The 21,979-nt window shown below is 39.0% G+C and overlaps 1 protein-coding gene across 1 annotated transcript in view; it reads left to right on the top strand.

Moving 5' to 3' along the window:
- Positions 1-21,979, top strand: part of MYT1L (myelin transcription factor 1 like) — an 822,727-nt gene that overhangs the window by 265,182 nt on the left and 535,566 nt on the right. The window contains exons 7-8 of the mRNA XM_029597019.1: positions 3,382-3,516; positions 9,713-9,803. Coding sequence (XP_029452879.1) covers positions 3,382-3,516; positions 9,713-9,803 — 226 coding nt within the window. The remainder of the gene's footprint in view (positions 1-3,381; positions 3,517-9,712; positions 9,804-21,979) is intronic.

Genomic DNA, 21,979 nt, shown 5'->3' with positions numbered 1-21,979 from the left:
CATCCTCTGGCAATGAATTCCAGAGCTTAATTATGTGTTGAGTAAAAAAATATTTTCTCTTATTAGTTTTAAATGTACAACTTAGTAACTTCTTTGTGTGTCCCCTCGTCTTTATACTTTTTGAAAGAGTAAACAACTGATTTACTTCTACTCGTTCCACTCCACCCATTACTTTATAGACCTTTATAATATCTCCCTTCAGTCATCTCTTCTCCAAGCTGAAGAGTCCTAACCTCTTTAGCCTTTCCTCTTAGGGGAATTGTTTCATCTCCTTTATTATTTTAGTCACCCTTCTGTGTATCTTTTCTAACTCTGCTATATATTTTTTGAGATGAGGTGGCCAGAACTGCACACAATACTCAAGATCAGATCATACTATGGAGCTATACAGAAGCATAATGATATTCTCTGTTTTATTCTTCATTCCTTTTCTAATAACTTCTAGCATTCTATTTACTTTCTTTGCTACTGATGCACACTGAGCAAGCAATTGCAATGAATTATCAACGATGATGCCTAAATCCTTTTGGTGAATGGTGATTCCTAATGCAGAACCTTGCATTTTATAGCTATAATTTGTGTTATTCTTCCCTAAGTACATTACTATGCACTTCTCCACATTAATTTTCATTTTCCATTTGCATGCTCAATCTCATAATTTGCAAGGTCCTCTTGTAATTTCTCACAATCCTCTTGCAATTTAACAACTTTGAAAAATATTTTGTCATTGGCAAATTTGATCACCTCACTCATTCCCATTTCCATGTCATTTATAAATATATTAAAAAGTAGTGATTTCTGTATAGATCCCAAGGGCACTCCACTATTCACCATTTAGCCCTACTCTATTTTCTATGTTTTAACCAGTTCCCAATCCACAATAAGACACTGCCCCTATCCCATTACTTTTTAATTTCCTAACAAGTCTCTCATGAAGGACTTTGTCAAAAGCGTTCTGAAAATTCAAATACACTCTATCAGCTGGCTCACCTTTATCCACATGTTTATTTACGCTCACAAAGAAATATAGCAGATTGGATTAAAATGTCTTATTTTTCATACAGGCCACACTAAAGTTTAAATGTAAAATTCATGCAAAAGTAGGGCTGAAAAGGTCTGACAGTTTGCTAATAAAGTTTTGAATTTGCATCTCTTTTGCCCAAGGCATTAATTTCTTATGATTTCTTGAAGTGCGAAAGTTCCGTAGAAAAAATTGTAGAAGCAAAAATGCATACATAAAGCGCTGTGAGATCACCTGGAAGTGCTAAATCAAAAGTCCTACAGTACATTTGTACATGTTGTTGCTTGTACAGATTATTGCATTTTTTCCCTTACAGCAATTGTATAAAAATAAAGCTGTAGGCAACACATTGGAATATTTCATAGTTTTGCAAACACAATGACTTGCAAAATGTTTCTACTTTTTTTCTCCTTTTTAGCCTTAAATTCTGCCCTAAGCGTGCAGTTCAGATCCCACAAGCATGGGAAAAAAAAAATGGAAAGTTTGATGACATCTTTGTACAATGAAATAGGTAGTATGCACTTAACTTATCTAAAATTACTTACTTGATTTATACAAATTTCTGTAAAATGAGTTAAAAAAAAAAGAATAGCTTTGAGATTTTCCTCCTTTTTTCACAAACTAAAAAGTTAATAGAAAGATAGGATAAATACCTAATGCTATTTAATATACAGATAAACTGAAAAGAGGATTAACATAAAACATGTAATTGTTTTGTGACTTAAACATCATTTGCCTAAGTATTTTTGCACTGCTGTAAGTTTAATATCATGCATATTCATTTTTAAAGTTGCCTACATAATAAATTGAACTTAGTTATATGCCTGTCATTGTACACAATAGTTCCAAGTCACAGAATGCACAGCATGCTGTCCATGCACTATATGGTTGACCAGAACTATCAGAGGATTTCTGCATTTTCAGAATTAGAAATTATCTATGCACATTTCTTGTTACGTACTCTTATTTCAAGAATAAAGGGAACCCTGTGAATTGTTTTTTAAAGAGCCCATCCAATTTCTATTTATAACAGTATTACACAAAAATGTAATACATTTATTAAAAAAAAATTTCTGTGGTCACTATATATATATATTTTTTTTTTTAGTTTTTGCAAACATAGAAGTAAAGTTGAGTCTCAGTCTAGTATTTCAATAGTACAAAACTGTCTTCTACTGGTTAGTGAGCTCCAGTGACAAATCAATATTAGAAGAACATAATTTTACTTTAGAAGAATAAAGGCCAAAATCTATGCCATGGTCATTAGCAGAGAATGTGACCATACCATTGCCACACCATATTCCCTAAACATGCAAACAAGCACATAGCATATGTTTCAGTTCTATCACCAGCTTGATTTCCCATCAGATTTATTGTATTCTTTATGAGAACAGCAGTTTGTACCCAGGTAGGCTTAAATCATTTTCACAGAGTTGAAGGGAAAGTGATCATAAAAGACTATTAAGCTTCTGAGTTTACAAATGTCCAAGCATTATAAAACAGATGCTCAGAAGTAAAAATAAATACATACAAATCAAAGTCAGAGTTTTCTGTACTATCATAAGATTGTTGTTTCCTATCATTGTTTGCAGGTAGTGAGCTTTTCTAATACTACTTTCAGATTAATGTCTTAATGATGATAATCCTTCTGGATTCATAACTGTGCAATTAGAGAAAAAATGAAACTTGAAAAGTACCTTATCTGAAGTGCTTAGAATGGAAGAAATAGGAGATAGTGGTTGTGTGGGAGGGAATTTGTTGATTTGGAGGGAAGTAATGAGGGAATTTCAACATGGAAATTTAATTGATCAAAGGTTTCACAACTCTCTGCTCCATCAGCTAAGTTATTATGCCCCTATCAGCCAATTCAGCATCATTGATTTATCTGCACACCTTTATAATGTAGATTTGTTTGTGTTGGTGTATCCCACCATGTGGTCAATTATGTAGCTTTAAAGAATATGAGCTCCAAACCACTGACAGCATGCTTTTTTTTTTAAGAACTGGGATTACTTTGTACTATGACTGGAAAGAGAAGGCAGAATTAAACTAGGAAGCTACTCAATTGTCCTAAAGCTGTTTCTCATGAAAATTACAATATGGCAGTTTTGCTTTTGCTGCTCCTAGTTTGTGTTGTTATCTATATTGAATGCAACATAAAACACAGGAATCATAAAACAGTCAAGGTGGCAGAAGTCTAACTTTGATAATGTGTCAAAAACAGGCAGTCTTTTCTGGTTTTCTTAGCATTTTTAATCCAGTTTGCATTGTTTTAGTGAAAACATTTTCTTTCATCGCGTGACTTTTTACTGAATGCTTAGAACTGTTAAGTCATTTACTGCATTTGGTGTAAATTATAGATTCCTCAAGAACGGAAAAGAAAGAAAGCAAATGTCCAACACCTGGGTGTGATGGAACTGGCCATGTAACAGGACTCTATCCCCATCACCGCAGCTTATCGGGATGTCCGCATAAAGACAGAGTCCCTCCAGAAAGTAAGCTTTTCCTTCTTCATCTAAACATTGGAAGATATCTTCAGATACCTTTTATTTTCATGTAATGTCTTTATTCAACAACTAGCTCCGAGTTGCAGGGAAGGGAGGGTTCAGTTTCTATGATTTTACTGACTTCTAACTTATTGAAAACTAAAATTGTATCCTTACGTTTGAAGTATGACTGAAAAATATTTAAACTGGTGAATGGAGCTTATGGAAGATGAGGCATCAAATATATTGCATCGCTTTATAATGATGCACTATACTTAATCCTGGAGGAATCACATGTTGTGCATTGGCACTGAAATCCCTTCCTGTGCAGAATTTTGAATTTTGCCCATGGAATTAGGCATGGGAACCAGAAAGCAGCAGCAGCAATGAAAGTGGAGGCCTGCAGGAACCAGAATGGAGGAAGGAATAGCAATGGTGTCAGCTGGAAATGAAAAAGAAGCAGTGGCAGCCTAGTATACACAGACCAGAAGAGAGTTGGGCTTGGCCTATGCAGGAAGAGATGAGCTTGCAGCATCTGCCTTGACCTGTATGGCCCAAAGGAGGGAGTCCAGTGGAGTCTAAACAAGTAAGGTAGGCAGCGAGCTTGGGGGAAGGTAGGAAAAAGCTGGGGGTCTTGCTAAATAAGGGATGGTAAACACAGAGAAAGCCAAGCCAAGGAGGGGGGGGGGGTGTCTTACTGCTGTAAGGGGAGATAAGTGGAGGAGGTGGGATCTATCTCTCTCTCTCTCTGTACTCCCAGGAGTTAACCCTGGGGAGACCGACAGTGAGAAATTAGAGGTTTTGCTAAGGTGGGGACAGACAAAAAGACAGTAGTTCTTACTGGGGAAGGAAGGAGAACTGGAGGGACAGAGAGAAAGCTGTGTAGGGGTTCAAGCCTTGTGGAGATCTTCCTGGGGGACAGGAGAAAGATAGAATGAAGAAGGAGGGTGGGCTTGAGCTTCGTGAGAGAGAGAGAGATCTGGTGTGTGGAGGGGGGGGGAGGGATGGGAGAGAGGTCAGCTCTGAAGTGCAGGGAAGGTAGCAAGTGAACTGGGGATTGATCTGAGGTGAAGGAGAGATCAAGCAATGGGGAAGAAGTTCTAGCCATAAAGGAAGACAGCTGGGGAGGGTAGAACAATCAGGAAAAGGCCAGGATTTATGATTGGAAAAATCTGCACAAACAATAAAATATCCTGCATCTTTGAGTAATAACTTTTTCTCACAGGACAATCAGGATGGTAGTCCTCACATATGGGTGACATCATCAGAATGGAGCTCAATCACGGAACACTTTTGTCAAAGTTTCTAGAACTTTGACTGGCACCTAATGCACTGACCCTGCAGCCAGCAGGGGTCCCCCTTCAGTCTTCTTTTTTCCGCGCAGCAGTAGCCTCAGAACGACGGCTGCCTTCGCCACCCCAACCTTCAGGCTCTGTGTCTCATGGCCTGGATGTTGAAAGGTTAATTCTCCAACTCCTTAACCTTTCAGAGCCAGTGTCCCGTGTCCTGGTAGCTTCATGAAAGCCTTCCACGAGGCAGTCTTACTGTTATAAGTGGAACAGGTTTATGGTATGGTGTACTTCTATGTCCATCGATCCCTTCACTTGTTCCACACCAAAGTTTCTGGACTATCTCTGGCACCTGTCAGAGTCAGGCCTCAAAACTTATTCTATCAGGGTATGTGTCAGTGCGGTAACCGCCTTCCATAAAGGTGTCGGGGATGTACCCATTTCAGTACAACCCCTTGTAACATGCTTTTTGAAGGGCTTGCTTCATCTCAAACCTCCACTGCACCCTCTGGCCCCTTCCTGGGACCTCAACATGGTTTTGAGTTGGCTCATGAAACCTCTTTTTGAGCCTCTCCAATCCTGTGATCTCCGCTATCTCACCTGGAAAGTGAAGTTTCTTTTGGCAATCACATCCGCTCACAGAGTTAGTGAATTACAGGCCTTAGTTACCTACTTGCCTTACACTAAACTTCTGCATGATAGGGCAGTACTCCGTACTCATCCTAATTTCCTGCCTAAGGTAGTATAGGAGTTTCTTATTAATCAATCCATCATACTACCCACCTTCTTTCCCAGGCCCCATTCAACTCCATGAGAACGGACTCTGCATACCCTTGACTGTAAACGTGCTCTAGCGTTCTATCTAGACCATACAGCTGCCCACAGGAAATCCACTCAATTGTTTGTTTCCTTCGATCCCATCAAATTGGGTAAACCTGTGGGTAAGCAGACTCTCTCCTCCTGGTTAGTGGGCTGTATTTCCTTTTGCTACCAGCAGGCAGGCATTCTGCTGCAAGATCATGTCAAGGCACACTCCATCAGGGCCATGGCAACATCAGTAGCGCATCTACGCTCAGTGCCACTTACTGACATTTGTAAAGCTGCTACCTGGAGCTCTCTCCACACCTTCGCAGCTCACTATTGCTTAGACAAGGCTGGCAGACAAGATTCCATCTTCGACCAGTCTGTGCTATGCAACCTATTTGCAACTTGAAGTACCAACACCCTTCCTCGACCCGTTAGGGTTCAGGATGCCCTTTAACCAAATTGACACCCCAGTTGTTGTGCCTGTTGCACGTCTTTGGGTACATTTGGTGCATCGCTCAGGGATCCTCAGCTCGGTACTCACCCATATGTGAGGAATAGCTTCCTGCTTGTCCCGTGAGAAAGCAGAGTTGCTTACCTGTAACAGGTGTTCTCACAGGACAGCAGGATGTTAGTCATCACGAAACCCGCCCACCACCCCACGGTGTTGGGTTCGTTTTCTTATTTATTTTTCACATTTACTTTTACTATAAGACGAGACTGAAGGGGGACCCCTGCTGGCTGCAGGGTCAGTGCATTGCTGGGCATGCCCAGTAGGTGCCAGTCAAAGTTCTGGAAACTTTGACAAAAGTGTTCCATGATTGGGCTCCATCCTGATGATGTCACCCATATGTGAGGACTAACATCCAGCTGTCCTGTGAGAACACCTGTTACAGGTAAGCAACTCTGATTTTCTGTATTGTATTATAATTAAATTATTACTCAAAGACAGTGATTACATTGTTTCATCTGGATAAAGTACAGAATTTTGCAGAATATTAAAATATTTTGCACAGAATTTCCCCAGGATTATTACTGCATCACTTGAGTGTAAGCTATCTACAGACAAATGTCCTCTGGAATGAATGTAACCTATTTTGTGTTGCTTGCATATACAGTATACTCTATTATAAAATGTGTTTCTTAAAGGGGAGGCTGAATAGATTGCAACTAACATATGGATCTTTTCTCACACACACACACACACACACACACACAAGTGCATACATGCACGCGCACACACATGAACACATGCATACCCAGGTTTGCTGGTCTAAATCTGGTCTTGTCAATAGTGAGCAAAAATCATCATCAGCTGATGACCTAAGTGAAAAGTGCTGGTGGTCCCATTCAATTTCCTACTGGACAGGAGTCTGCATTACAAATATTACTACACCAATCATCATTAATTGAGACCCTAAATGGCAAATATTAGCAAGATGGACAGGACTGAATTGACTTAGAAATTGAAATCCCTTGAATTATATGCAATGTTTCAGTGCATGGAAAGTATTCTGAATGACTTGAGATTCATATATGGATTATTAGCCCAATATGCCATGATTTCACAGTATTTTCCTCTTTATGGGCCAGGTTCACTTAGAGTTAGATTTTAAAAGTCTTGAGTGTGCAAAAACAGACACATTCAAAGGTATTTCTTGTAAAAATGACATTATTAAAGAATTTTAGACCTTATAAGCGATGAAAAGGAGTCGATTTGTACAATGCAGCTAGCAGAGAATGCAGTGCACAAATCAACTCCTCTTGTTAGAATTTTCATCGCTTAAAAATTCTTTAATAATGTCAATTTTACAAGAAATACCTTTGAATGTGTCCTTAACAACACCCCCTCACCCAATCCCAACCCACCTCCTGAAACTCACCCCTAATCAAAGTGCCCCTTACAATGGTCCATATATTGTCAGACTGAGCTTTACAAAAAGAGTCTCTCTCTCTCTCTCTCACATTCACACTGCCTTCTGAGGTGGGTGTCAGTGCTGGCCCTGCACCTTTTTCTGGATACATGTGGTTAGTGCAGTTAGTGCACCTGGATTCAAAAAAGGTTTGGATAAGTTCTTGGAGGAGAAGTCCATTAACAGCTATTAATCAAGTTTACTTAGGGAATAGCCACTGCTATTAATTGCATCAGTAGCACGGGATTTTCTTGGTGTTTGGGTAACCAGGTTTGGCCTGGTTTTGGCTTCTGTTGGAAACAGGATGCTGGGCTTGATGGACCCTTAGTCTGACCCAGCATGGCAGTTTCTTATATTCTTATGTAATGTACACACGTCCTTCCCAGCCATTTAAAATTGGCATAACTTACTCACATAAGTGGCTGTTTTTGCACACACAAGACTTTTAAAATCTACCTCTGTGTGAATCAGGTACTATGTCTGCTTCTTTTGCCAAAATCTCTCTTTTTTAAATGCCTGTATTTTCATTTATGCTTCATTTTTATTTCTGCTTAACTTAATGTTCACACCTTTTCACTTCCCTGTCCTCAACTTTCCTTAGTTATTTAATTTTTCCCTTAAGATATTCTGCTTATTCTCAGAGGTTCTCACATCATCATGTTCCCTCATACAAATGAACACATACTGTCACTTGTTCTCACACACATGGCTTAAGACTAGCCCCCCACACCTGCAACTTTACTCAGACACTTCCAATCTTTCTCTTATTCCCAGATACAAACCTTCTTTCTTGTCTCTCCCTCTCTTTCTCTGTTTTTTAACTCTTTGTTTGCGTCTCTCTTTCTGCCTTCCGACTAAATTTCTTCTTTATCTGCTTTGTCTCTGACCTGGGTGTGAATGTATGTGCATGCATGCTTGCACGAGGCTCTTGTTCTATTTTTTTCTGTTATCTCTTTCTTGTGTGTGTCTGTTCCAGCTTTCTCTAACTTTATTTGGCATTCTATGTGTCAGACAGTATATATGTGTATTGCAGTCTCTTTGTTTCAGACTACGCACACACAGTTAAATAGTGAATCTGAAGTTATAATTGTCTATACCTGCTTAATTTTAAATAAGATGTTTGACTGTAACTGTGTTTGCAATGTACTACTTTTAAATTGGATTTGGTTTGGAGGACATAAATAGGGATAATCCTTTCAAAACAAGGCACTTAAGGCTCTATCCCTAATTAAATCTCTGGTCACTCAGATGCTTCACACACACAAATATCAGATTGGCTAATTCAGGGTTTATACGCATAACACCTGGGCATGTCTATCATTGTTACAGGCAATCTACCATTTCTTTTGCTGCTAATGTGTATACAGTGCTAACCATTATTCAAAGATTGTTCACATTATTAAAAGGTGTCAGTGTTCTGTTTCATCAGCATAATGATACATAATTAAGTAATATTATATTATGGAAAGGAAATGTTATGGGTAGAGGGGGATCAAAGGCAATTAAAGGAAGGCAGGGTTTATTTTATAGATCCATTTGGGAAATGGGGGAAGGGGGCAGGGTTGGGTTATAAATGGGGCGGGGAAAGAGTGAGTTGCACCTGTCACAATTGTGTTCCAGCAGAGTAATGATACATAATTAAGAATTATTATCTTATGGAAAGGAAATCATATGGTTGGGGCGGGGAGTCAAAGGCAATAAAAAGGAAGGCAAAGTGCCCTTCTGTTCCCAAACTTCAGGGGATGCCTGCTATAGAAGGTAATAGCACTATTGCGAAATAGAAAATATCCATTAAAAACAGGTTTATGGAATTTTTCTTTATTAGTTTGGAATGCCACAGAAAAATAGTTCTCCATGGATATATTTTATGTTAGTCATCTCCAAGGACAATTTTATCAACTATTGTAAACAACTGGGTAACTGCATCTGTGCGTCATAGGCCTACCAGGTTTCTAAATCTACAGATCCTTGAATTACTGTAACTATCCTGTGAGGTACAGCAGTGATCACATGATAAGAACAGACATAGTTCCCGCTCTCATTCCTTCCATTCTACTGGTGCACAGTATGCAGATTTTGAAACATGCTGGTTTTTTCATTAATCATGCATAACTTCACAGTGGCTTCATATACTGGGATTTATCTTGACTTTTGGATTTTATACTCTGCTGTTTTTCTTTTGTTGCTCTCCCTGTCAAGTTCTTGCCATGCATGAAAATGTTCTTAAGTGTCCTACACCAGGCTGCACAGGGCGAGGCCATGTAAATAGCAACAGAAATTCTCACAGAAGGTAAGCAAGGCTTCACTAAAGATCCAAAGCTACTATGGAAGGACTGAAATGTGTCAGCTATGGCACAGTCCAGTTTGAGCATTGATAATTAAGGTTTTCTTTTGGCAGGGGGGAGGAGTGGGGGTTGACTGATGGGAGATGGCAAATGGCACGTAATCTTTTTTGAATAATATAAATGTTCTTTATTAAACAGAAAATGAAAACCAGGGCACCTGTGAAGATCTTGTTCACTTCACAGAACTCTTCTGTGCATTTGGTTATTTTTATTGCATTGATCAATGTCAAGCTAGAGTCGTATATCAACACCTAATAATGGAAATCTGTCTTCTCTTTACAAGATTACTGGTTTGTTAATACATAGAACAATTTCATAGGAAAAACAATACTACTGTAAAATTGGATAGGAGGGAATCTTCAAAAGAGTTATGCATGTAAATGAGCTTTTGAAAGTTGCTACATTTAAGCACAACTCCTTTGAAAATTCACTCCATAGGGCTGAATTTTTGAAAGGTTTTAAACACATAAATCGACTTTTTGAAAATTGCTACAATATATTCTACTTTTATAGACATAACTCCTTTGAAAATTCATTCTTTAGTATTTACTAAAGTAAACCAAATTCAAATGAGATCAGAAAATGGGTTATGATGGTAGCTTTCCAAAAGAGCAAAAGTTTCAGTCTTACATGTCTGGAAGTTTCTTTCCTTGATAATAGAACATCTCTGGCCTAATTTTAACTTTATAGTCCAAATCATTTGATCTGTATTTCTCTGTAGTGATCAATAAAATTTAAATTACAAAAGAGTGTTTCATGGGAACATAATAAAATATTTGAAACACAAATTTAGAGTTGGCTATTATCATACAGCTACTCTATGCGATAGTTATATATTTATGTCCTCTTTTCTATAGGATCCCGCATAACATCTGTAAACTACAAAAAATCATTTGAAAATAAGGTCTAGGGAGCATGTTATAGCTACAGATTTTCAACTGAAAAGAGTGCTTAAGATTTACATGGCTGAATGCCCCAAAACAATTCAACCGACAAATTTTGGGTTTTCAAGTCATGAATGGCATAGTCATGGCCAAAAACGTATATCTGTATCACATGCTATAAAAGCCATTTCAGCACTTTTTTACCTACATGTATCCTCAATCTAAAGGGGACTAATGAATCAATTCAGCTTTATTTAAGTTTAATATAACTCCTTTTTCAAAGAAACATGTTAATTATAAGAGGCTCCTTAGTACTTATCAGATAGAATTACTGCACATGTTTCACCTTTATTAAACATTTTCTTTGAATATTTTAATCATAAAATAAAGGACTCCTGCTTTCCTAGTTTTCATTCATTTAGATTGTAAATACACAGGGAATCATTTTCAAATGCATTTCTGCCCGTAAAATACTGTTTTACGTGCAGAAATGGGGTTTTATAAAATTGCCTGCTTAATATGTGGGTAAAATTATGTGTGTCTCATGTATGTTTACCAAGATTGGGCATTCCTGGGGGCATTCCTGGGGGCAGGTTTGGAGCAGAGTTTTCACTTATGTATAGAAGAAGTCATTTTCAAAGCATTAACATACCCAAAACGTGGTTTGAAAATTACCTCAGGGAATGTAGATGGAAAGGTACACATAGAAACCATTTTGCATGTACTTTTCTGCGCATTGTAAAGAGGCATTCCCAAAGATAGAGCTGGGGCAGAGAAATCATTTTCGTGCGTGCTTTCAGTTTTCAAAAGTTAGGTGCTTAAATGTTCATGTGCACATTTATGCCTTCTCTGTAGCAGGCATCAATGTGTGCGCCTGTGCCATGCTAAGCTACATGCATTCCTGCTAATTTTCAAAGTAAACCTGCACGTGTGAAGTCAGCTTTGAAACTAGGGCTGAAATCTCCATTACTTTGAACATTTGGAACTACTCTACACAGGCCGTTATCAAATTGGGAGGATAATTTTCAATTTTTAAAGGTATGCATGTAAGTTTACACAGGAAGTTTATGCACTTCAGAAAGCCAGTTATAAAACTTATTTCTGTATTTTCTTTGGGATAATTTTCAAAGTGAATGTGCATGTGAATGTTCTCTTTGATATTTGGTGAATTTGTGTACATATTTGCCATGTAAGTCACCCACAATGTTACAAAAGAACTCTCCCTGTGAATATTTAGATGTTTTCTGTGGTGTTATTGAATGAATTCATTTGTGCTGAGTTACAGATATTCTACCATTCAGCAGACAAAGAAATGAGCTTTCATAAACATAATGTAGATAATGAGAGGGGCAAGTCCTTCTCCATTTTCAGATAACAGATTTGAATACATTCATAAAAAGCAAAATGGGAAATCCAGATGGTAACAGCATGCAGACATCAATAAGATCTGCTTGTAGTCGTAATAGTCCTTTTTCTTGGGAAAACAAGGGCTTTCCCTTATGATGATGACCTCAAGCAGAGGGAAATTATAATCTTTGGTGAGGATTTCACTGGGTACACAGTCTACTCCCTTGGAATATTATGAGAAGTCGATGCCTGAGGATAGGAGATTCACAGACTGGATATGCTACATCCTGTGCTGCATTTTAAAGGGTCCTCTGAGAATTTGCCTCAGTTCTGATGGAAGGAATTCCACTAGTTCTCACCCTGTCCAGATTGCATTGACCAAAGTGGAGGTGTTGGAGATGGAGGTTAGTAGTGTTGGCGCATCAGGGTTATACTAACAACCCAGGCTCTGTAAACCTAACCAATTCTGCAGAATAGGGATTGCATTCTTTTCTAAGCCTTTAAATAGGCTGTTAGCCTAGAATGCTATGAAGAGCAATCACCAAAGCAGAACAAACAATAGAAGCACAGATAGGTATTAAACAAAGTAGTGTCAAGGAGCTAGAAACCCAGTTACTTTAAAACAAAGCAGAAATTAAAGAAACTGATACATAGACTGTATAAAATTATTAGCCAACAAGTGTTTCTAGGCACCTTAATTAAAGACGATTTCATAATATCTAGAAAACTGATGAGCATAGAAAAACATTTGAAATTCAAAAATCATGTCATAAATTTTCCAATGCCTATCAATTATGCAAGGTTGAATCTGTTTTAAGACATACCATTGGAGGTATTACTCTATACAAAGGAGTGAATTTTCAAAAGAGTTATGCATGTAAAAATAGCATATATCTGAGCAATTTTCAAAAGCCCATCTACATGCATAAAGTCCATTTATGCGCATAAAACCTTTTGAAAATTCAACCCTATGGAGTGAATTTTCAAAGCAATTAAGTGCATAAGAGTAGCAATTTTCCAAAGCTCATTTATGAGTTTAATGTCAATTTATGCATGTAAAATCCAGTTTAATGTACATAAATAGGCCTTTGAAAATGGCAAATTTTACATGTGCAACTCCTTTAAAAATTCATTTCATAGGACTGAATTTTCAGAAGTTTTTACATGCATAAATGGGCTTTTCAAAATTGCCCGATATGTGCTAATTTTATATGTGTAACTCCTTTTGAAATTCACTCCACAGAGTTTATATCAACAATTCTATATGCAAATAGGGGTAGATTTTAAAAGGTTGCGCGCGGGCATAGATGTGTGCGCGCTACCCGGTGCACGCACATGTATGCGCGATTTTATAACATGCGCGCATATTATAAAATCCAAGGTCGGCGTACACAAGGGGGTGCACAATTGTGCACCTTGCACCTGCCAAGCCGCACTGCCTTCCCCCATTTCCTTACCCCCATCCCACCTTCCCTCCTACCTTTTTTGTTGTTTCCAAATTTACTTCAGCCCTGGGGCTGAAGTAAGTTGCGCGCACCGGCCAACTGCCCGGCGCGTGATCCCAAGCACAGAGTCAAATGGCCACTGTGCCTGGAGCCTCAGGCCCCACCCCCGCCCCTTTTTGCAAGCTCTGGGACTTACACGCTTCCTGGGGATTTATGCGTGTCACCGGGCCTTTTAAAAATCCAGCCCATTATTTACCTGAATATTTATCAAGATCAAATGATCTGTCTAAAATGGGGAAAGTTGGGTTATCAACTGTCATTAATTCATCTGTTGTCATGACTTAAGATAGCGAAAATGCACTTGGTTCTTTGCACAGCAGAACCTCAAAGGTCACAAATTTGATCAGCTTAACTCTGTAGATAGAAATTATATATGGAAAAATAGTTTTTAAACAAGAATAAGACATTTTTGGACTTAATGTTGATATCTATCCTGACGTTACTAACGCTACTCATCAATCAGAGAAGTTTTTCAAATATACATCTACAAGCTTTTTTTCTACATTATTCTTATAGGTTTATATTTTATTCAATCCAGATCAGCTGTCTTCTTTTCAATCCAGTCATATCCAAGTGGGAGTTTAGAATAGAGGTCATTTTCATATTTTTCCATTGTATTTTCTTAGTAAAATCATCTGTATTTGGCTGACTTAGGCATGTGCAACAGGAAAAAAAAATTGTTTCATTTTAAAATTCATTTCGTGAGGACACTAATTTGTTTTTAAGTTTGATTCATTTTTGCTTGCCATTAAAGTCTTTGGAGGAAGAATTACAGGTATTTTTCAGCCTATATTGGGCTATACAACAGGGGTTTTCTAATCAATTGTCTTAAAACTTTTTGGAAGAAATCAACAGAAGGGGGAAAGAACTCCAACATACCTAGAATGAGTCTATTACTCTGTAAAGGTGCAAAGAGGTACCAGCAATTGCAGGACTTTAGCAAGTCACTGTAAGAGGAGAAAAGTAGCAGAAAAAGTGGGAAGAACACTCCAATGCTCCAAAAGAGGACACCAGCAACAGTGTCATGAACCCTTGAGATGGCATCTCAAGTGCAAAACTGGCACCAAAAGTGGCATTAGCATCCTAAGGCAACACAAAGTGGGAGCAAAGCAGAAAAGGTGGCAGTAAAACCTACAAGGCAAGCACTGAAAAAAGGGCCAAGCATCACAAAGAATAGTTTCATGGCTCCAAACCACCATGAGAGGTGCAAAGTAGCTCCTCCCATCCCCCCCGACTGGCAAGGTGTTAGCTCTGGGATGCAACAGCAGGGCACAGTGGTAAAGGAAACTCCAAGGTGTAAGGTCTGAGCATGGAAGCAAGGCTGAGTCGCACAAAAATCCACATGGTACAGGGTGGAATTTAAATTTTCTTGTAGAACGGTTATGCAAAATGTAAAGATTATTATCACACTTAGTACATCACATTGGTTTCTGTAATGATTCTGGGGTGGTTTTCCAGGAAAACAGTGAGGACTGCTTTAGTTAGAGACCATTTCCCACATCAATGAGCTAGCCTTGTCCTGGTTATCTGGTTTTGCATGAAATCTCTGGTACTACTCTAAGGGGTTGATTTTAAGACATGCGCATGTGCGTCCATTTGTGCACAATTCCCAGTGCGCACACATGGATGCGCCAATGTTATAACATGCACTCGTCAGCACATGCATGTTATAAAATACAGTCCCGCTTGCACATGTGCGCCGTATTTTCATGTCCGTGCGCGCATGTGCAGGTGGGTGGTCAACTCCGGGCTCAGGGGGGTGGAATTTTAACAAAATATGTGATGACACAATTGGGCCTCCCCCAGTTCCCTCCCAGTCTGCTTCAATTAAGGAGAAGACTCGAAGAGAACTTTTCTACCACTAACTCTATCCTTCCTCCCTCTTACCCTCTCCTCCTTGTCCCCTAAACGTACCCTAACTATTCCCTAATTTTTTATTTTCCTACTTACTGCTCCAGAGCAGAAGTAATCTCCGTATGCTGACCAGATGACGAGTGCACTTCCTTGGGACAGTGGTGTCCCAGCCCTCCCCACCTCTCTCCTTCCTGTCCAGATCACATCCCAATCCTGCCCCGTTTGTAGGGCCTGTAACAAGGGTTACATGTGTGGCCGGGCCCGTTATAAAATGCATGAGATGTGCGCAGGGCCCGGCTACGCATGTAACCCCCATAATTTATGAGCGTGGCCCTTTTAAAATTGGGCCGTAAGTGTTATCACATTCAGAACAGAGAAATGGTTTTGCATGAGTATTTTTTGTCTTGTGCCAGTATTTTCTCCTTCAGAATGAGGGCTTTTTTGGGCAAAAAAATCCTTACCATATTCTGTACCTGATTGCTGTCAAGCTGGCACTTCTTCATTTACTGATTTGCATGAGTTCCCTCTTACTATTTTTACCTTTCATGACATTCAGTTCAGTAAATAGTTTCTTTTGAGCATCTTTTGCCTTGTACCAGCAGTTCTTTATCTGAATGAGGGCTTTGTTGGAGAAACTATCCCAGTTTAATAAAAAATACAACAGGGTAGGAGATCCAGGCTGAGATTGTTGAAGAAAAAGAAGAATCAAACAATTTTTGGTCTCTGGTAATGAAAACTGTGTCTTTCGTTTTACTTCTCTCAAATGCTTGTTCAAGAGATAAAACACCCCAGTATAACAAACCAAGAAGAGTGCAAATGTGGGAAAAACACCCCAGGCTCCAAAAGAGGACATCAGCAATATTATGGAAGGTTGGCATGTGACAGTGAGTTCTTTAGGTGGTATGGCACCTGTGAAGGGGGTATAGCATGCAGACATATCAGGTAGATGAAGCAGTAGTACCAAGGCACCTATGCTGGTATTAGGGGCATTACAGTTAGGGATGTGCCAGAAAGACCACATGCTGGTACTAGGAGTATGTTAGAGAGACATGGGGCAGCAGGTCCCCTATGCTGGTGCTAGGGGTAGCAATACATTTCAACAGAACTCACAGAGTGAAAAAAAAGCAACTAAAATTGTGTTTCCACTCTGTCTCTGACATGTTAGTGTATAGTGGTAACAATATGTTTGAAGAGAACCCATGAAGTGAAAAAATGCAGATGAGACAGCACTAGTAGAAATTATCTCCTGTGGATTTAAAGCTACTTTGACATCTGCTTTTGAGATTATGATTCCAGAGTTTGGAGATAAGTAACTGTCTTCTACTCTGCTTTGCCTCATTTCTACTAGGCAGCTTTTATTTCCATATATAAAAAATAGTGTTCTCTAAACAAATGTATGGGACTCAGAGTTATAGGACTTATCCCAAACCTATGATTATAAATACTCTAGCTCTTTATATCTAGGATATAAGGCATTAAGCAATATAGTGCAGTCCAGGTGTCTTTCTATATGAAGTCCTTTTCTGCAAAGTAAGTTTTGTGCAATGTGTGCAGTTCATTGTTATATTGAGTGAAATTCATGTTTATGGTACTAGGAGTATGGCAGAGCGACATGAAGCATCACAACCCTATGCTGGTACTAGGGGTATGTCAGAGAGACATCAGGAATCAGGTCTCTATGCTGGCACTAGGAGTATGGCAGAGAGATATCAGGCAGTAGGTCCCCTAGCCTGGAACTAGGGGTATGGCTGAGAGATAGGAGGCAAACGATCCCTTATGCTGGTACTAGGGATATCAATACAATTGTCAGAAAACAGTATAGGTAAAAAACAATGTAATGTAAATGACAGATTCACCATGCAATAACAAGAGACTTAATTATAACTGACCATCAAAACTAAGATGCTGTTTATACTCATTAGTAGAGTGCTGATGGTCCATAACTGGACTATGTCTATGTATTATAATCATTGGTCATCACTGAATATTTCTTTTTTTAATTTTTTCTTATTTGTATTTAAAAATCACCTATATTGTAATGGACTTCTGTATATCCTCAAAGTTTATGATATTCAAAATTCTGCCACCTGACACTGTTCCAGTGTTTTGTCCATCTATATCAAGGGCATGAAAGTTGAACAATGATAGTTTTAGTCTCAATAACAATTCAAAATGGCATTGGAAATGCTAATATAAACCAGAACACTATATCAAACAAACTGTTCTTACTTCATGAGGACTTCCACTCAGTCTGACATCATCACTGGAAGTCATTACTGGCCAAGATTGGACTCATCTTACTACTCATGTTAAGATCACTCACAAAGCTTACTCCAGTTGCACTTCAACTAATGTGATATATATGAAACAATACCCTTGTCCACTAGTATACATTGGTCGCACCAGCCATAGAATCTGTGTTCATCTAAGGGAACACTTCAGCGGAATTAATATAAAAACATTGCAAACTCTTTTAGTTAAGTATTATGAAGAGTTTCAACACACGTTTATGGATCTACAATGGACAGTATTACAGGTCATTTACAATTCCAAAAAGGCTGGCGATATAGCATTAATTTTAAATTATCGCAAACAGAACTTATTTTTGAACTTAATACCATATCCCTATATGGACTCAGTGAGGATATTGATTGGTATACCATTTTATTATTTTCATTTGTGACAATATTGTGATGTTAGGGTTATGTTTTTGCATGTCATCAGACAGATTACCTGTCTTTTTGAGCATTTAAAATGGCAACAGCATTGCTTAATTAGTTTCCAGTGAACAGAGATGCTGTCAGGCTGAGTGGAAGTCCTCATGAAGTAAGAAAAGTTTATTTCCATGATGGATATTGTCCCGAGGCACTGGTCAGGGAGAATCCTCAGCCCAGCTGTCCGCTGATCAAACTTTCCCAGGCAGTTTCACCCTGCAGGACTCCACACACCACATTAAGGTTCTCCAGCTCAAAAGTGTCCTCTGGTGCATTCACACACATTCAGCCAGTTGCTTTAATGTCCACCACAGCAGGTCCATGCGAGCTCCGTCCCGCAGCAATGTAAGAACAAAAAGAAGTTTGTATACAACACCTTTCACAGTTTAAAAATGAAAACTACACAAGCTCTAGTGTCCCTCAATTCATTGCAGGAGACAAACGAGCTTAGCCTTCCAGCCAGCAAACCACCCTACAAGGCAGAGGCACAACACTCCCTTTCTCCCCTCAGTTGTGCTGCAGACCACAGTCCTCCCAGTCCTTAAAAAAAACCACAAACCAGGCAAAAGAATCAAACAAAACTTAGAGTAATCCCCACTTACTTTGTTTCCATGTCAGTGCTAGTAGTTTTCACTGCTCCACGACCATGGCTTCCTCCTCCTCTGAGAAGCTGAGCTTCCCTTTAAACTCCAATGTATCTCCAGTGCCTTCCTCCTCCGTCATCATGGGTTCAGGTGTGTACATTTCCCAGGTGCCATTCTCAGGTGTATAATCAAGCCTCTTTCCTTTCTCCCTTTGGCTTGTTCTTGCCTCAAAGAACCTGGGAAATGTAGTCTTCCCCTGTAGTCTCTGTTGCCTGGCTTTGCCCCAGTGGCAGTATCATAGTCTATGAGGCAAAACTGAGGTGTGATTATTGCTAGTTGAAAACTTTGCCTGGCTTTGCCCCGGGTTCTCCCTGAAGTGAACTGGTCCAGGTTTTTCCCCTTAGATACACTATGCACCTTATCACAATATGTAGGAACGTATCGCCACACTGTTGGTGATAGCATTTATTCAGTTATTGTTGGCTAAGAAAAATACTTCTCTATTTGATATGATGTACTAGTTTTAATATATATTAATATAGTTTAACACTATATTAATGTTTACATTGCAATTTTGAATTTTTGTTGAGCCTTAATCTATCATTATTCAACTTTCATACTACTGATTCAGATGGATGGAACACCGGAACATTGTTGGGTGGCAGAATTGTGAATATCATGAACTTTGAGAACATAGAGAAGTCCATGACAATATAAGTGATTTTTAATTGCAAATAAGAATAATTTATAAAAACAAATATTCACCGATGACCAATGATTATAATCCATAGATGTGGTCCAGCTATAGATCATAAGCACTCTGCTAATGAGTGTAAATAGCGTCTTGGTTTTGATGAAGATCAATTATAATTAAATCTCATGTTATTGCATGGTGAATCTGTCATTTATGGGACTGGGGATATGGCAGAGAGACATGGGGCAGAAGGTCCCCTATGCTGGTACTAGGAGTATGGCAGAGAGACATGAAGCAGAAAGTCCCCTATGCTAGTACCAGGTCCCCTATGCTGGTACTATGCTGGGTTTTTCAAGATCTGAAGCAGATACTGTGATTTTTTAAATAAATAGATAAGTGTTTTAATGGACACTATTTGATGAGAATTTTAAAAAATTCTAAAAAAATTGATATCTCTAGTATGGATGGAGGGATGCAATGATGAAAGTATGGCTAACCTGCAATTTTAGCAAAATGATAGCCTAACAATATGAGCATTAGCTCTCACATGCCTATTGTTTGTTTATTTAGTTTGCAGATAATATAGAGATTTAATGTTTGTCTTTCATCTGACTATGGATTATCTTTTTGGTACTAGGAGTATGGCAGAGAAACAAGAGGCAGCAGGTCCCCTATGCTGACCCTAGGAGTATTCACTAGTCACTAACCAACCTCTTTTCCTTTTTAATCAATTCACCAACTTGAACGTGCAAGGGAATCCTTGTCTGGTGGTTTTTTTGTACGGAGGTTTCTGACAAGGGTAACCGATTTGCAGTTATCCTTTTCTTTTCCTCCATCTATTATTCTTTTATTATTTTCAAAAATATTTCTAAAGATATTCACTTTTTTAATTTTTTCTAATTTTTCTTAAAGTCAGGCATCAGGCCCGCTAGGTTGATGCTAGGGGTATGGCAGAGTGACATCAGGCAACAGGCAGCAGGTCCCTTATGCAGATATTAGGGGTATGGCAGAGTGATATCAGGCAGCAGGTCCCCCTATGCTGGTACTAGAGTTATCAAAGACACAATTCCTCAAACCTTACACCTCAATAGCTGAGAAAATCATATCCTTGGACAAGATGGTGAGTTCCCCTGAAGCAGAGAGCAGTTGGGTATGCTCTCGAAATGCTGCCAGCATCAGGTGTTGACTGTATTCCTTGCTTATGCAAGCTAAGTACTTTTTGATATAAAAAACAATACAAAAACAATATAAAACAATATAAAAAACAATACAAAAAATATTGAACTGTTTAGGACAGAATTCCAGTGATGACAGTGTTTCCCTGCAGCAGCTAATGAAGTGTAAGGTTTGAGGAATTGTGTCTTTGATTACTTATTCAATATAAGGTCTTGGTGCTGTTTTGTGTTAAGATTTGCAGTGTGTCTTGATTGTGTGTTGTAATTAGTTTCAGTACTAGAGTTATGGCAGAAAGCCATGAAGCAGCAGGTCTCCTATGCTGGCACATGGAGTATGGCAGGCGGGAAGAGAAGTAAAATCAATAAGAGCCCTGGGGTCATGGCAGGTGCTGGTGGCAGGCATATTGCCCACAAAGCCTTCAAGGTGTTCTTAATCATCTTGCCACTCCCCTGATAATTCTGGAAACCCAAGCAAAGGGAGATTGCATTTTAAAAATAACTGTGGTGCCAACCTGCAGTGATGAGGGCTCACAATGTCTCATGTAATTGAAAGACACGTTCACTGGGAACACTGGTTGGTGGGCAAGATAGATACCGCTGTGCCACTTTGGCTAGGTCTGGCCAGATTGAGGATTTATGTGCCCAATATGCAAGCATATCTCTGCATGTATATGTTGTTTTCTGTCAGAGGTATGAAGCAGCAGGTCTCCTATGTACTTGATGTTGCAAGCAGTCCACAAACTGCAACACCTCTGCTTTCATTCTGATGTCCTGCTGGTAACCCTCTATCTTTTCCATCAGACAATTAGCAATTGGGATCATATAAGCCAAAGTGGCATCTTTAGGACTCATGTGCTTTGTGACATCCTTAAAGGGCTTCAGGATATCTACCAGCTGCATCATCACTGCCCAATCATGATGCCTTAGGGGGGCAATTCACAACTATCCCTATCTGCTGAGACAGAATATGAATGGGTGTCTGCTGCTCCACTAATCTCTCCAGCATCAAGTAATTTGAATTCCAATAGAGGCCAATATCTATAATGAGGCACTTGAGAGGCATTCCAATTTCATCTTGCTTCTCTTGGAGAAGCTGCTCTGCCTTAACACTTTTGTAGAAATTATCCACAATTTTCCTGCACTTATCTAAAAGTTCTGCCAAGAATTCATTCTGATAACACTTAGACCCCAGTCCTAGGACATGGTTCATAACCAGCTGCAGAGTTCTTGCAAAATACTGGATTTCCTCTAAGCCCCCATCTTGTAGTGCCTTTTTAATATCAGTTGCATTGTCTGTCACAAAAAAAAAAACCAACATTTGAACTCCTAGCTCTCCTGTCTAGCTGCCAACCCTCCAGCATCTT

The sequence above is a fragment of the Rhinatrema bivittatum genome, chromosome 3 (assembly GCF_901001135.1).
Source record: "Rhinatrema bivittatum chromosome 3, aRhiBiv1.1, whole genome shotgun sequence".
NCBI classification, from domain to species: domain Eukaryota; kingdom Metazoa; phylum Chordata; class Amphibia; order Gymnophiona; family Rhinatrematidae; genus Rhinatrema; species Rhinatrema bivittatum.
Note: the sequence above shows the minus strand (reverse complement) of the source record. Positions and strands in the feature narration are given on the sequence as shown.